At 41.1% G+C, this 17,202-nt stretch overlaps 1 protein-coding gene across 1 annotated transcript in view; it reads right to left on the reverse strand.

Moving 5' to 3' along the window:
- LOC110331877 (leucine-rich repeat-containing protein 37A-like) overlaps positions 1–17,202 on the reverse strand; it is a 60,864-nt gene that overhangs the window by 33,569 nt on the left and 10,093 nt on the right. The window contains exons 6-9 of the mRNA XM_021212741.1: positions 16,138–16,209; positions 13,925–13,996; positions 12,867–12,947; positions 1,856–1,927 (exon numbers count right to left, since the gene is read on the reverse strand). Coding sequence (XP_021068400.1) covers positions 1,856–1,927; positions 12,867–12,947; positions 13,925–13,996; positions 16,138–16,209 — 297 coding nt within the window. The remainder of the gene's footprint in view (positions 1–1,855; positions 1,928–12,866; positions 12,948–13,924; positions 13,997–16,137; positions 16,210–17,202) is intronic.

Here is a 17,202-nt window from a genome sequence, read left to right on the forward strand (position 1 = left end):
AACTACACCCTAGAAGAAGCAAGAAAGTAATCTTTCAACAAACCCACACAAACATAATTCCACCTCTAACAAGAAAATTAATAGGAAGTAACAATCACTTTTCCTTAGTATATCTTAATATGAAAATTAATATTACCAACATATCCTAATAGATTGAAATTCAAAAATATGAAGAATTAGAAATTTGTGGGATGTCATCCTGTGGTCTCTCTAATTTGGTAATGGGAGAAATAGGGCCAATATTGTACAATCTATGTACACTTTCTGCTTGTTTGTACGTGACAGGGTCTTGCTGTGTGCCACACAGTGGCCTTGAAATCATGCTTCTCCTATCTCAGCCTCTCTATCAGTAGGATTGTTTATTTGATGTTTTTACACTATACTATGGCTTTCAGAACAGCTTACATATTTCAAAATTATTTATACAGCCAAAAGAAATGTAGACAATTAATTTGGGAGGTGGCTTGTAAGAGAACAGTAAAGAGTGAGACCGAAGGCTTTGCTTGATATTTATAATTATTGTATCAATTTTGAAGAAAAGGACTTTATAAGTTACTCTTATTCTGAGATGAATGATTTTCAAAAACATCACAGCCAATGAACCAGAATCTTACCCTCACTTAATATCTGTGCCACCCTTCAAGCAGAAACATTGATCATTTAAACAGTTGATGAATGATTTCATGGATAGACCATCTTAGTACACACACCAGTTCTTAAATGAATATAACCAGTTTCCTGAGGGCTGAGACTGACAACAATCACTCAAGGTAAATAGCTTTGACTGTAGCAGGAAATCTGTATCAAAAAATCATGCCTACAACTCATTACTTGGTGCAGCAGAACTGTCAACTCTTAGCTTATCTACTATGGAGGTAAAATCCTTTGGTGATGTGAGGGACATTCAAGAACAGCCTTATTACCATGAACACCAATGTCCAAAAACTGTTTTTATTTTGTGTTTTTACCACAGTAAGCCAAGATTTTAAGCTCTACTAAACACAAAACAAAACAAACAAACAAAAGACTTTATCTATTTATATTCATTAAAAATTAATGATATATTATTTTAAAATATACAGCTAATATATTTGGAGTTATTTAAAATTTACATTGAGGCTGGGCAGTGGTGGCTTATGCCCTTAATCCCAGCATGGCAGAGGCAGAGGCAGGCGGATTTCTGAGTTCGAGACCAGCCTGGTCTACAGAGTTAGTTCCAGGACAGTCACGGCAAGAAACCCTGTCTTGAAAAAACCAAAAAAAGAAAAAAAATTATACTGAGAAAAATGTATTTTTAGCATTGCTGTAGACAGACATCTACATAAGACCGCTCAATTGATTGTTGTTTTATATCAAACAACTTTTATAACTCTCATTTTTATTGTTACAATATTTTACAAATTTTAAAGAATATGATAAAAAATAAAGGTATTGCAGGTTTTGAAGGGGGGCTGTCCGGGAGGAGTTGGGGTACAAAAGAGAAAGAAGAATGTGATGTAAGTCTATTTACTCAAAACAGGTTTTTAAATGTTAACAAATTCAGAAAAATTGAAATTATGTTTCTTTTCTCATCATAATGCAATAAAACTTAAATCAAAGGGGGAAAAAGAAGAGAGAGAGAGAGAGAGAGAGAGAGAGAGAGAGAGAGAGAGAGAGAGAGAGAGAGAGAGAGAGAGAGAGAGAGAGAGAGAGAGAGAGAGAGAGAGAGAGAAGAATGCGCACCACCTCTCCTGGAACTCCATCCTGTTTTCAACAATACAGTTGAAACTAAAATTTCAATTTTTTTATTAAGGCAAAATACCCTCTTAATGAAAATTTAAAAAGAGCAGAAATCATCCCAGGACCCAATACTTACAGATATTTTAATGTTGGCAATTTAAAAAGGAACGGATCTTCGACAAGTGTCAGAGGATTACGGTTGAGGATTCTGAAAAAGCAGTGAGATTCACATTACACACACTTCAACCTGCTTCACACCACTCCAAAAATGTACATTCATTCCTCAGCATGGAATAGAAATAAATGTGTACACATACATACATATACATTATATATTATGCATAATGCTTTTTACCTATAAACCACACTTCGACTCCATGAACATTCTTCCTGTGAAGACATGTATGGAAAATAAAAGAGAAAAATAGGGGGGGAAGGCAGAATACAAAGAAGAGAAATGCCAAAGAGCTTCTAGCTCAAAAATCTAGCAGACAACTACACTGGTAGTAAGGCTCTCTGTGTAGGAAAGGTTTTTGGTTTTGTTTTGTTTGGGGATTTATTTATTTACTTATTTAGTGTGTGGTGTGTGTGTGTGTGTGTGTGTGTGTGTGTGTGTGTGTATGCTCTCTGTATGGCTATGACTGTCCTGGAGCTTGTTCTGTGGACCCGGTGGTCTGGAACTCAAGAGAAAGGGGTGCACCATTATACCTGGCTAGAAAAGACTATTTTTAATGTATTTCCACAATTCAAGGTGCTTATCCATTTTTAGAAGTATAAAACACTTTGTAGTTGGTTCACTAAGTCAAGAATAATAATAGGATAGTTTCCCTGGCTGTGGAGGAAAAGTATGACTGTTAAGAGTAGCCCCTGTCACAGCCCGCCCCGCTCCCCCCATCACAGCCAGGCCCCCTGTCACAGCTGGCCCCTGTCACAGCTGGGCTCTGGTTACAGCCCAGCTCCACCACAGTCTCCCTTGTGTTCTTGATCATGGCAGACTGAATAAGTCTGTGTGTGCATGTGCCAGGCTCCTGGCCATGATGAGCTCAGGATTAAAAATGATTGTGCCTTATTGTCACTGTCACCCCTGTGCCTGGAAGGGCACCCGAATTGACCCTGGTATTTAACAACTGTTTATGGGCTAAGTAAGCAACATTGTTTATACGCCAATAAGATTAATAATTCTCTCTCCCGCTCTCTTGGCCGAGGGCCTTGTTTAGTTGCCCAGACCAACAGACAAACAAAAACAAAACAAAATAGGAGAAATGAAGTGAAAAAAAAAAGTTTTAGATTTAGTCTGTTCCCAAATCAGAATAGAACATATCAATAATCATTTCAGCTCCCAAGCATCTGTGATCCTTCCATGTTCAACCTGACTTGAGGTGCTAGGGTAACCGTTACCCCATTGTCTTTAAAAACATTTATTTTAAATTGCGTGTATGTGTGTGTGTGTGTGTGTGTGTGTGTGTGTGTGTAGCAGGGGCATGCGTACTTGTGAGGCGAGTGTCTGAGGAGTCCACAAGAGGGACTCAGAGCCTGTGGAACTTGAAGCTCCTCTCCTTTGCAAGAGCAAGATGTGCTCTTTAGCACTGAGCCATCGCTCCAACCACCGTGCCTGCTTTCCAGATGAGGAAACCGAGGCACACAAGGGTTGTAGGACTTGTCCTAGTTTGCTAAGGGCATACAAACAAAACAAAACAAAACAAAAAAACAAAATTGGAATTTGAGGTTAGTTCTGATTCCAAAGCCTGTGTTTTAACAAGCAGAGAAAGGGGATTTAAGAGAACCACAATTAAATCTTCCTTTTGAGACTTAGTTTCGAACAGTTTTAAATTTTATTTATTATAGTTATTGTGTTGGAGGTGGTGCCATGTCAGGCTGTGCATGTGAGTGTCAGGGAGGTGCGGATGTCAGCAAGCAATTTTGGGGGGTCTCTTTTCTCCATACACTGGGTTCCAGGAGTCAAACAGATCTGGCTTGTGCAGCAAGAACTTTAACCTGCAGAGCCGTCTTCACACCTAACCCAGCCTTTGCCTTTTATTTATTTTTTGACAGCCATGGGGATTGAACCTAGAACTTCGTGCATGGGTGGTATGTGTTCTCACTAAGCTACAGCTCACACGATGTATTTTGATTATATTCTTTCTAGAAAACTTTTGCAAACACAATTTCCTGGGCTGGACAGTTGGCAGAAATGGCAGTTAGCAGGTAGGGGACTTAATGTCAACCTGACAACTGTAGTTGAGTCCCTGAGCCCAGTTGTCTTTCACACTTATACCGTGGCACACGCAAAGTAATAAGTAATAAGTAAATGTTGAAATAAACATTTTAAGAGTATATTAATAGTATAAAATAATAGGTATGAAATAGTTTTTTTTTAAATTAAATTTTAAAAAAGGAATCAAGTCTTATTAGTCTGGGCTAGCCTTAACCTTGAACCCACTAGACACCTCTGATCTTCCTGACTTTACCTCTCAGTGTGATGGGATTACACACTGTCACGAGTGGCTTAGAAGTTAACTACTTAAACCTCACGTGCTCATTCGAGGACGACACTGTAAGAACTGTAAGAGTTATGATTTCCTTTTTTTTCCTTTTCCTTAATCATTTCCTGAGATTAACATTTAATTAGCCCACTGTCGCTGAGATAACATGTTGATATTAATGAAAACAGTTGAGTAAGGACATCAGAGTTCATCTGGCATAAAACGAGTTATCGGAACTGTGGAAAGTCAACCAAAGGCTTGCCATACTCTGGAAACATTTATTCAAGAAAACCAACTCAGTTTCTGTAAGGGCAATAGGATTTGTGTTGTTTTAACTTCCTCTAAGTCATTCCCCATCTTAGCTCAGTGGCAACCTTAAGAACAAACAAACAAACAAAACACCCCATAGCCTCACTGTGAGAGGGAACAGAATCGAACTGTAGCTCCTTCAATGCCTCAATCCTAGGGAATTAGTGGCCCCTAGTGAGACCAGACTTGTCCATATCTGACCCTACTGAGCATTCTCTAGTTCTAGAAACTTCTCCCGGAAGGTGGCTTTAGAAAACAATTACAGTCAAGTGTCTTAACTGAGGCAGTGATGTGAGCGCGGTTGGGACAATGAAGACCCTACAGGACAGACTGACAGGAGAGCAGAGGAGCACCATGTCCACAGGAACCATGAGATGCTCATATATGTGCTTGGGAAACCTAAGACCACAAGCCACAGGCCTGAGTATTTGGAAGGCCATGCGCATGTGTATGTGTGAGCTTTGATGGAAAACAACCAAAAATCCCCAAGGAGGTTCACCCCAGCTGACCTTGCTGTTCTGCACAGGTAGAAGGGGGAAGATAAGACTGCCTCTGAAAGCACCCACACTAGAAATCCCAAAGGCAGGAAGGGAAATGGCTTCCTTAGAGGATGATGGTCAGAGAAATAAGCGACCCAGACCCTGTTCCAACATGCAAGAAGAATGTGAGGAAAGAAGAAGTCCTTTCTTTTTCCCATCTATTAGGTCCATGAGCCTTCGAGCACGCCTCCCCGTGTGAAGCTCCTCAGTGCAGGATTCTGTGTTACACCAGTCGATTCTAAGAAATCAAAAATGGCCGCACCATGGTTCTGAGAGTCACAGTACTTAAACCAGCCATGAGGAAGACAACCATGAAGAACAGGCAAAAGTGGCTTGATCCAGCAGGATCTGGGTTCAGACTCTGGTTCTGTAACTTCTGAGTGAAGTCACTTGAGTAGGACAGCCTCAAACCTGAGCTCTTTCAGTTAGAAAAAAACTACAATTTCCCTCACCAAGCAGTCCAGGATTCAAAGGCATCTAGAAGAGGTATGACCAGAACAGGCAGCTCAGCACGAGTGACTCTGTATGGATAATAAACCAGGAGCAGGAACCCCTGGGGATGCCAGGTAAGAGTGTGCCCGTGAGTTCTATAGATATGCATTTCTTAGAAGGAAATGCAGCTCTCTGCCCCACAGGTCCCATTACAAGTAGAAGCCAACTTCATGATAAGATACAAAGCCCAGAAAGCTGAGCTAACCTTTTCAGAAGACACCACTTCTATGTGTGAATGTGCTACATGCCCACCTCTCACTCATTTAAGTATTTCAAATAATACCTGGAACACAACAAATACCTCATAGATGTGAGTATCAGAGAGTTACAGGTAGAGGGAGAACTACCAGGATGACAAGAGAAGGAGCCTTCTCACACCAGTGGGAAGAGTCAGACGTGGCAGAGAAAGGAAAGGTGTTATAAATGTTGGATGTGACCCTCTCAAGACTGCAGGATAACTGCAAATTAAACATCTCACCTAACTCATCCCAAGGACAGACTCGAGTTGCTCTTCTTTAATGCTTGTGCCTTTCTGACTGTGAGAAGCAGCTGCCAGTATCCTGTCTGAACCAAAGTGAGGACCACCAGGTCCTGAAGACAGCAAGCCTTTTTAAAAAAATATATTCTTTTTTTTTAGATTTATTATTTTATGTGTATGAGTAGTTGTCTGCACATATGTATGTGCACCACATGTGTTCCTGGTACCTGCAGAAGTCAGAAGAGTGTATTGGGCCCTGGAACTGGAGATACTGATGGCTATGAGCCACCATGTGGGTATTAGGAATTGAACCCAGGTCCTCAGCAAGAGCAACATGTGCTTTAACCACTGAGCCATCTCTTCAGCCCTAGGATCAAAATTTTGGGCATGAAGAGTTTCCTATAGGAAACCAATGCCAGGGGCCAAAAGGAAGCACTGGGGTATTTCTGGGTCCATGAGTCAACTGATGGGCAATTTACCCCATGAATATTTTTAGCTGTAGGCAGACACTTCAGTAGGGATAAAACTAGGATTTTCCTTTCCTTTTCTTTCCGGGTTATGCTCTTGACAAGACCATAGCCAAACTATCATGTGAATGTGCTTGGTCTGAACAATGTGTAGATCTTCTGCCAAGTGAAGACTTTCAGGGGATTCATCATTAATAGCAATGAACTTTTTAGCAGTTAGTAGCAAAAGAACTTAAAACAAAACCAAACAAAAAAAACAAAAGTAAAGCCACCAGTCTGGACTTGCTTAGAGAAATGAAGGAGAAGCAGAGGGAGGCAGGGGGATACATTTACCATTTAGATTATCAACCACTATTGGATGGTTGGGTTTTTTTTTTCACAACATTTTTCATATGAATAAAGACAGATTCCTGCTATCAATCAAACAATGGTACATAACTAATGAGCTTTTGGTGTGTCTTTGACCTGAATTAGAGACTCAAGAGCATCCACCCCTACAGTACTACTAACATGTAGGTAGCATCAGTGTTTGTCAGTGACATGGAGGCTGTATTCAAGTAAGTACCTGGAACCAGAGGTGACTATGGATCTTGAGAGGCTTAACCCTTAACTAATTTGGGACCTTTGTATAAACATTTTTTAATGCAAGGAAAATAGAACTTCAACCAAAAGCACTCCAGGAACCCCGTACAGAATTCCTCTTCTCTCCCTTGGCAACTTGCCTTTGGAAAAGATGCAAGAAGCTTGTATCCCACCGGAGTCCATGCCTGTAGAGGAATTTCCCTTGATGATTTAATTGGCTAATAAAGATTGACTAACAGCCAATCATTGGGCAAGACAGGAAGAAGGGAAGAGGAGGAGTTGCAGGGATGGCAAATGGAGGAGCACAGAGGGAGAGTTGTTGGAAGGAAGATGGAGCAGAAGCACATGGCCTGGAGAAACTGCAAGTAGCAGGGATTTCATAGCTGGGGAAGAAAGTGGTATAGAGGCATATCTGCCCAATATAGGCATGCAGTTTATAAATATATAACTGAGTTGCATTCTCCTTGCATGGGCTTATTGGGGTGGAGATTTACCACAAGAAAATGGTGCCCCAACGTATGGATTAGAACTCAACTAACCTGAGATAGAAGACCATCTCTCTGCCCCTCACCCCCAGTACAAGGCTAGGACTTGTGGATCTAGGCTGTGGCAGTGTGTGGACTGAAAGCTGACTGGGTCTGAGGACCTACAGAGAACTGCAGAGAGGCTCCCTTCCCAAGCCCCAGGCAGACAGCTTTGGCCAGGGGCAGCACCTTAGCCTGGAGCTGGACTTGGGCAGACACAGTGAACTGATTGGGGTATCTACACCTTTCTGCCTAGAGATCACCCAAGATTTCAAATGTTTTAATTGTGGAGAGCAGTGTAATCTCAGAAATAACTGCAGGAAAAAACAAAGTAATCCTCAAAGGGGGCTATGCCTTTTGGAATATGTCAAAGATGTGGCAGAGGCTGACATTTGACTAAGGAATGTAGAGCAACAACAAACAAATGGGGCAACACCTTACCAAAAACCTCCCAGTGGGACCTCTTGCAGGCTCCAATGCCAGTCAGGGAGAGTTCTCTTCCTCAGGACAATTAAACATCACTGCTTCAAAACAGATGTTGTGAAACCAGATAACAAGGCTGAGGCAAGTTTTATAGACAATTCAAAAAATTTAAAAGGGAGTCCAAAACGAATACTTAGGCAAGCTTCTATAGAGGATCAAAGGCCAAAACTAAGAATACTAGTAAACAATATTGAGATTGAAGCAATGGTCGACTCTGGAACAGATGTTACCATTATCTCTCCAAATTCTTGGCCTGCAAATTGGCCACTTTAAGAAGTAGACATCCAGCAGGGCAGTGGTGGCACATGCCTTTAATCCCAGCACTTGGGAGTCAGAGGCAGGCAGATTTCTGAGATCAAGGCCAGCTTGGTCTACAGAGTGAGTTCCAGGACAGCCAGGGCTACACAGAGAAACCTTGCCTCAAGAAAAAAAAGAAAAAAGAAAAAAAAAGTAGACATTCGACTCCAAGGAGTTGGGACTTTATCCCAAATAAAGCAAATCTCAATCACCAGATGGTTTAGATGTACAGGACCTGAAAAAAAAATTAAGGCCATACATGGCTGAGATAGCCATTAACTTATAGGGAAGAAATCTATTACAGCAATGGAAAACACAAATATCCCTCCAGTTTCACTGTCTGGCCACAAAACCAGTCAGGCTCTTAATAAGAAATTAAATTAATTAGGGAATGTTATCAAAGGCAGTTCAGACTGTCCAGGCTGTTCATAAACAAGATACAGCAGAAGCTGACAATTTAGCTCTACCCCAAGGAGCCACTGATGATAAGACACCAATAACCTTACCACTAAGGTGGTTGACTGACCAACCCATTTGAATTGATCAGTGGTCTACGACAAAAGAAAAACTACAGGCATTAGGACAGTTCATCCAGGAGCAGCTGGAGGCTCAGCATATAGAGGAGTCCACCAGCCCTTGGAATGCTCTGGTATTTGTCATTAAAAAAAATTCTGGCAAATGGAGGATGTTGACAGATCTCAGAATGATTAATAAGATTATTCAGCTGTACTGGCTGGTTTTGTGTGTCAACTTGACACAGGCTGGAGTTATCACAGAGAAAAGAGCTTCATTTGGGGAAATGCCTCCACAAGATCCAGCTGTAAGGCATTTTCTCAACTAGTGATCAAGGGGGAGGGCACCTTGTGGGTGGTGCCATCTCTTGGCTGGTAGTTCTTGGGTTCTATAAGAAAGCAAGCTAAACAAACCAGTGGAAGCAAGCCAGTAAGTAACATCCCTCCATGGCCTCTGCATCAGCTCCTGCTTCCTGACCTGCTTGAGTTCCAGTCCTGACATCCTTTGGTGATCATCAGCAATGTGGAAAGTATAAGCTGAATAAACCCTTTATTCTCTAACAGCTTCTTGGTCATGATGCTTGTGCAGGAATAGAAACCCTGACTAAGACACCAGCCTGTGGGTTCCTTGCAGCCCAGAGTCCCATTGTTGCCTAAGGAATGGCCTACCATAGTGATTGATCCAAAAAGACTGCTTTTTCATAATTCCTCTATATGAACATGATGAGGAAAGGTTTGCTTTCTCAGTATCTACCTTCAATAGAGGTCACCCAATAAAAAGATATCATGGGAAAGGCCTTACACAGGAATGTTAAATAGCCCTGCCTTGTGTCAATATTTTGTACAACAGCCATTATAAGATGATTCACAAACAATTTTCCCAATCCATTATTTAATATTATATGGATTACATCCTATTGGCTGATCTAGATATAAATATCCTAGAAAGAATGTTTTATGAAGTTTTTTAAAAAAAGCCTGTATTGCTGGGGACTGCAAATCGCCCCTGAAAAAAATACAAAGAGNGGATTCTATTAATTATCTAGGTTATAGAATAGATATGCAAAAGGTTGGCCCACAAAAGGAGCAAATGAGAAGAAACTAATAAAGGGCCCTTAGTGATTTTCAGAAGCTACTGGGAGATATTAATTGGCTGCAACTTGCGACTGGCTTGGCCACTTAAGTGCTAAGCAATTTATCTCAAACCTTACAAGGTGATAAAGATTTAAATAGCTCCAGGAAATTATCAGCTGAGGCTGAGAAGGATATAGCTCTAGTAGAAAGGAATTTGCAGGATACAGTTGCAGGATACATCTAGATTGTATTGATCCAAAGATGGTTTGCATCTTAGTCATCTTAGCTTCTACTCATTCCCCTACAGGAATTCTCATACAGAGGGAATATTGTAACTTAGACTGGATGTTTTTAGCACATAAACAGAGTAAGAAAATAAAAACCTACATTGAGAAGGTCTCTGAATTGATACTAAAAAAAAAAAAAAAAGGAGACTTTGACAGTCGGAATGGATCCAGCTGAATTTGTGGTACCTTTTACTAATGCAAAGATAGCCTCATTATGGGCACAAGATGAACACTGGCAAAGAGTATGCAGTAATTTCTTGGGAGAGATTAACAACAGATACCCTAAAAGCAAGTGACTCATGTCCATAAAAAGAACTAATTGGATTCTCCCTCATATAAACGGAACTCCAATATCTGTAGCCCCTACACTTTACACTGATGCCAGTAAGTCAAGAAAGGCAGGATATAAATCTGAAGATGTAAGTAAGGTTGCTAAGAGTTCCTACAAGTCAGTTCAAAAATCTGAACTATATGCAATACTCATGGTGTCAGATTTTCAAGAGTCTCTTAATATAGTAACTGACACTCAATATGCAGAAAGGGTTGTTTTACACATAGGGACTGCTGAACTTATTCAAGATGATTCTGAATTGACTTCACTATTAATTCAGCTACAACAAATGATCAGAAATAGGAGTTGTCCACTATATATTATATACATAAGATCCCATACAGGTCTGCCAGACCCTCTGGTGCAAGGTAATAATGAAATTGACCAGCTATTGATAGGAAGTGTACTAGAGGCTTCAGAATTCCATAAAAAACACCATGTTTATAGCAGAATTTCCCCCTAATAAACTTAAATATTAATACAACAAGAAGCCTGTGATTGGACAGGGAAAAGGGAGGTGGAGCTAAGAGTTTCAGAGAGAGAGAGAGAGAGAGAGAGAGAGAGAGAGAGAGAGAGAGGATGGTGAGGAGAAGGAAGGAAGATGGAGCAGGAAGATGATATAGATTCTGCGTGGCTTTAAATAGCCACGGTAGCTGTTAATTTCATAAGAGGAGAGAATAATTGGGCTAACTTGTCGAATCTAGGTGGGCAGCTTATATCATTATCAATTGGCTCTGAAATTATTGTGTGGACATCTTGTGAATTGAGAACTTAAAAAAAAAATAAGCTTCTAGAGCTTTGATTTTACTGGGTTACTGGGAATTGGGACCGCTGACCACAGTGGGCAGATGGCTGGGAATGTGAGCAGAGTCCACCAAGAGAGAACCACAATCGATCGCTGCTGGGGCTAGCCTAGAGGCAAGACTGCCGGGGCAGAGGGTAGCTGAGTATATCTTGGGATGCTGCCATGTTTTTTAGTATTTCCTGCAACAATGTTAATAGCAAAGGTTTAAAGAAAGAATTCTCTAACACTTGGCAAGAGCCCAAGGAAATTGTGACGCAATGTCCTACTTGCTCATTATACGACCAAACTCCATTACCTACAGGAATTAACCCTAAGAGTACCCAAAGAAATGATATTTAGCAAATGGATGTCTTCTATTTACAGAGTTTGATAAACTGAAGTATGTGCAAGATACTATAGACACATATTCAGGATTTCAGGATTTCAATGGGCAACTGCCTTAGTGTCAGAAAAGGCTGATTCTGTAATTACACATTTGTTAGAAGTTATGGCCATTATGGGAACACCCTTACAAATTAAAACAGACAACAGTCTGCTGTATATCTCTAATAAGATGAAGCAGTTTTTTAAAAAACATATTATAATATAAAACCTGTTACAGGCATATCACACAATCCTACAGGATTTTTTCTAAAATAAATTCCTTTATTCTAAAGGAAAAAATTTCTTTCTCTTGGGAAAGTAATATTCTTTTTAAAATTTAAGACAGGGTTTCTCTGTGTAGCCCTGGCTGTCCTGGACTTGCTTTGTAGACCAGGCTGGCCTCAAACTCACAGAGATCCACCTACCTCTGCCTCCCAAGTGCTGCAAGGCACCATGCCCAGCAAGAAAGAAAGATTCTCCAGGCTGGAGCAATGCATTTTTTCTTTATGAATATTTTCAACTACACAGTTCAATGCACATAGTATCTTTTCCCATGCTACAAAGGTGCCTCTTACCCACAGATAATCCATGACCTCAGAGGCACATACTTCCTGAAAAATAATGTTCTGGATAATTGGGAGAGAAGCCTCAGGGCAGAGGAATTTCCTCCTTTCATGTTTGAGAAATGACCTACACCTTTTACTCCCCAGAGGACCTGGTGTTATTTTTTTGCAGCTCTGTGTGGCACCAGCCATTCAAGCAGCTTGGACGTGTGCATGGGAGAGGGAATCAGATAGAAACTCATGAGTGGGTTTCCAAAAGCATTTACACATCAGAGCACGGCACTGGGGCCTCATGATAACACCTAGCGAGTAGTGCTTGAGTGGTGTTATTTGTGCCCGTGCTGAAGGGTCAGGACCAGGGAAGCAGGGCCGGTCCTTCAATTTACATGAGTCCCCTGGCCTCCTGTGCCTTAGTTTCCTTGTTGGAAAAGAATGGATGGATCTTAAGCAAACTTTCCACAGTTCACACAGGGTTTACACCTAGGAAGCCAATACTGCATTCTTTTAAACACGCAAATAAGTATTCACATATTCTTAGTTAACTTCTACTTCACTTACAACTGCTGTAAAAACTGCATTCCATGCCATGCTTGAAATGTTCCAAAGTTCAGTTCAGTGAGTAAATTGCACCCAAGGTTTCTAAAATAATAACAACAATAAAAAGACATAAGCCAACGAAAAGACACTAGAACATTTGTATTTCTGGTGATTCTAATTTATATATAATTAAACATAACTCACCTTGCTGAAGAATTCTGAGGATGACACTGGCTTATGATTTACACTTTTTATATTTACATTATGTAATACATTAGCCACAGCAAATGTTCAGAATTTTCCCCAAAGATCTTTACTTCTCTGAGAGTTTTTTTTTTTTTTTTTTTTTTTGCACCATTGACATTTTGGCTTGAACTACTCTTTGTTCTATAGGTTTGTCCTATATACTGGAGGACGTTTAGGAACGCGATGGTGTCTGCTCATCAGATGCCAGCAGCTTATCCACAACTGTGAGTGCTGTCACAGTGAGTGAGAGCTGTCACGATTTACCCTGACTTATCAGAATTCTCATATTCAGCTTTATTACAGACTAAACGGATTTGGCATAGAACGTTCATGACTTCCGACCAGCAATAAAGCTTTAGCTATTGTACTAATAATGGGTTTCATCCTGATAATTTGATATACCTACCTCTATCTCATTATACTGTGCTCTTATCTGTCCTACTAGGTCTCCATCCTCGACTGCTGGACTTTGCCTCCCGATACAGTCTTACTTTCCTGTTGCACACGCACACGCACACAATGATTGCCCATATTGGAGGACACATGATGTTTTATCTTTATTCCATTTTCTCTCTTGTTCTCCATCCTTCTACGCTCGCATCTCACCACATCCAGCATACACATATAAATCTAGGAATGTAGCTCACTGGGAGGGCACTTGAATAGCAAGTTCTGGACCCTAGGTTTGTCCCCATCACCAAAACAAACAATTTTTTAAAAAATGCAATATTTATTTTTCTGAGTCTAGCTTATTATTGAATCCTACTAGAAAAGCTTGAAGTCACCAAGGGGGATTAAAATTTAAATATAAAGGGGTTATAATTGTAACTTACATATACTTCAAAAAAGGTAACGACTCAAATGTCCTTCTTTCAATGTAATGTATTTTATTGCAAGATAAATCCCTAGGAAACATAAAAGAGAAATATTGCTTTGCTTAGCTATTAGATATCTAGTACCTATAAGTAATAGAACTTAGAGTTGGAAATAGAAAATACAGTGTTTTTATCTGAACTGTAGACCTTTGGATTTGAATATTTTAAAGCCACTTACTCGGTCCATCCATCTCCCAAGAGTCTCATCCTTTAGGGCATTCAAATACATAAACTAAAACTATAGATCTTGGTAGATTCTGGAGTCAGTCATTTTGAGAGACTATCTGACTTTTTTTTATGTGTCTTCCCATGCAGGATAGGCTGCCTTCAGACTCCCAGTGTTCCAACCTCAGCCTCCTGAGCTCTGAAATCACTAGGTCATTACTAGGTAATTCCGGGTACCTGGGCCTCAGAAGACACGGGTTCTCAGCTCTACTTCAGACTTGCTGACTCAGTAACTGTCCCCGAGGAGTGATGCCAGAAACCAGTTCTAGCAAATGCTTCAGGTGATGCTGTGAGGCTTTTCTGGCCATTTGCTGGCACTGCTACAGTGTCATGGTCCCCGTCGTGGGACCCTGGCTTGGCTTTAGGGTGTACAGGTGCTCACGAGCATCCTTCTAACAGGGTTTTAACTTTCATCTCCGCTCTTGTGTTTAGTGCATACTTTCCCCTGGGGAGATACCTGTCTGGGGCTGGTGAGATGTCTCAATGAATATGGACACCTGTGGACAAGACTAATGTCCTGAGTCAGACCTCCTAGACCCCCAGGGTGAAAGGAGAGAACCAAATCCTACAAGTTGTCATCTGTCCTCCACACCTGTCTCTGCTCCCTCCCTCCCTCCCTCTCTCTCTCTCTGTTTCATATACATACACTAAACAAAGATGTAATCATGTGCTCTCTCTCTCTCACACACAGACACACAGACACACAGACACACAGATACACACTAAGCAAAGATGTCAACACACACACACACACACACACACACACACACACACACATACCTTCAAATTAACGCAGGTGGCTCTTCTTTAATCTTAGATGATATGGCTTAAAGAGTTAATTCTTTCTATCCTGCTGTGCTTTTGTTTTTGTTTTTCTTGTTTTGGTAAAGGTTAGATTAGCAAACATTTTAGGCCGTGCAGGTCACACATAGTTTATATTGCACATTCTTTATTGATTCTCTTTTTCTCTCTTTTAGCCCTGCTAATGGTTTGGATCTAAAGTAAATCCTCCACTCCCTCCAACCCCACCCCTGAAAATAAGAAAGCCTGTACTGGAGATTTGATTCTCACCTGGTGGTCTATTGATCACGAAGACACTAAGGATACCCACGAACTAACCCACTGATGAGTCCCTTCCTGAATGCGCCAGGAGAGGGCGGGGCCTGACTGGAGGGAGCAGGTGCGTGGGGGTGTGGCTTATTGCTGGGCATTTCTTCTTTCACTCTTTCTAAGGCTTTGCTCTACTGCAGCCGTCCAGTGTCCTGCTCTGCCCCACCACAGGCCAGAAACAATGGAGCCAGCTGTCAGGAACCGAAGACCTCTGAGATAAAGGGCCAAAATGAACCTTGCCTCCTTACGTTTTTCTTATCAGGCACCCTGCCACATCCGCTTGGCAAGTCCCATAAGAGTATCAAAGCACTCCTAACTCATGGGCTACAGTAAATGGGAACGTGGACCAGATTTGATGGAGGTATGGCAATATCTAAATAGAAGCATATGCCTTAGAAAACAAGGGTCATGAGAGGCTCAGTAATGGCTCGGCTCTTCCTAACATCTTCCTTCTGTAAACGGAGTTCTTCCGGTTGAAGCTTGTCTGTATGATTTAGGAAATTTTAAATGCATAAAAGGCATTTTAATGTTAGCGATAGGCTGGCATCCCCACCGACTGACATAACTGCAGATTTTCTTTTATCGTGTTTTCAGAGCCAGGCTCTTGCCAAGCAGCTCTGGAGCAGCTATGAAAGCCACCACGGTGTAGCCACCACCATGCAGATCTCCAACGTGCAGCAATCCTCCCATTTCCACCTCCTCGGGGCTGGGATTATAGGCAAGCACTGCCAAACCTACTCAGTAACTGCACAATTTTATTGCTTGAAGAGATGTTAGTATCTAATCCATCCACAGACAACTCATTACTTACAAATAGATATGCTCAACTAACTTACAAAACCTGGAGGGATAGCAGGCCTTCGAATGACTCCTTATATAATTCAGTCAGGTGATTTTCACTGAGAATCCTGGAAAATTAAAAGGTTGCCTGGATCAGAAGCCATCAAACAGACGGAGAACGTTGGTGGTGAAATGGGATGAAGAGATATGCGCTGTCATGTGCTATTGCCTAGAGTGTAAGTCGGCACTACTTATTTTTAGGGCAATTAACATTTCGTATGTACAATGGTGTCCATCCTAAAGATTCTATTTCTCGAAATCTGGTCTATAGAAACACTTGTCCAAGGTATATAGAACATTTATTACAGCCAGACATGTAACAGAAAAGCCAGATAATCTCTAAACATGAGCAGGGCATACTACGAAATATTATGCAGGACTGGAAAAAAAAGTAACTATCAATATCACGCAGTGAAAATATCAAGTTTCAGGATGTTATCATTTATGTAAAAATGAAAAAGGAATTTGTGACAAATCTATTTTTCTATATGCAAATATGACTGGAAGGATATAAACCAACCTCACAGTAGCAGTTACCCATTCTAGTTAGTTTTTTCTCAATTTGACGGAAACTAGGGTGGTCTCTGAAGAGGAGATCTCAACTAAGATGATGTCTCCACTGTGGGCAAGTTGGGCATTTTCTTTATAAATTATTGATGCGTGAGGGCCCAACCCACTATGGGTGCTGTCTGTCAGCCTGGGGCAGGGGGCTTGGGATGAACAAGAAAACAAACTTCCCAAGCCCGGAGGACCGAGCCAGGATCAGGGTTCCCACATAGATCCTGCTTTGACCCCTGACTTCTGCTGGCTCCTTAAGCTCTCACACTCCTTTCAGGATGGGTTACAATTGTAAGATGGAGCAAACTCTTTCCTCTCCTGGTAGCTTTTGTTCATGGTCTTTATCACAGCAAAACAAAACCAACACATCACCCCAGTGGCGAAAACTTAGAGCACAAGGAAGATTTCTTTATATTTGATATTTAATTTATATCCATTAAGAATGTAATCATGCCAGGCATGGTGGCGCATGCCTTTAATCCCAGCACTTAGGAGGCAGAGGC

This window comes from Mus pahari, chromosome 14 (genome assembly GCF_900095145.1).
Source record: "Mus pahari chromosome 14, PAHARI_EIJ_v1.1, whole genome shotgun sequence".
NCBI classification, from domain to species: Eukaryota; Metazoa; Chordata; class Mammalia; order Rodentia; family Muridae; genus Mus; species Mus pahari.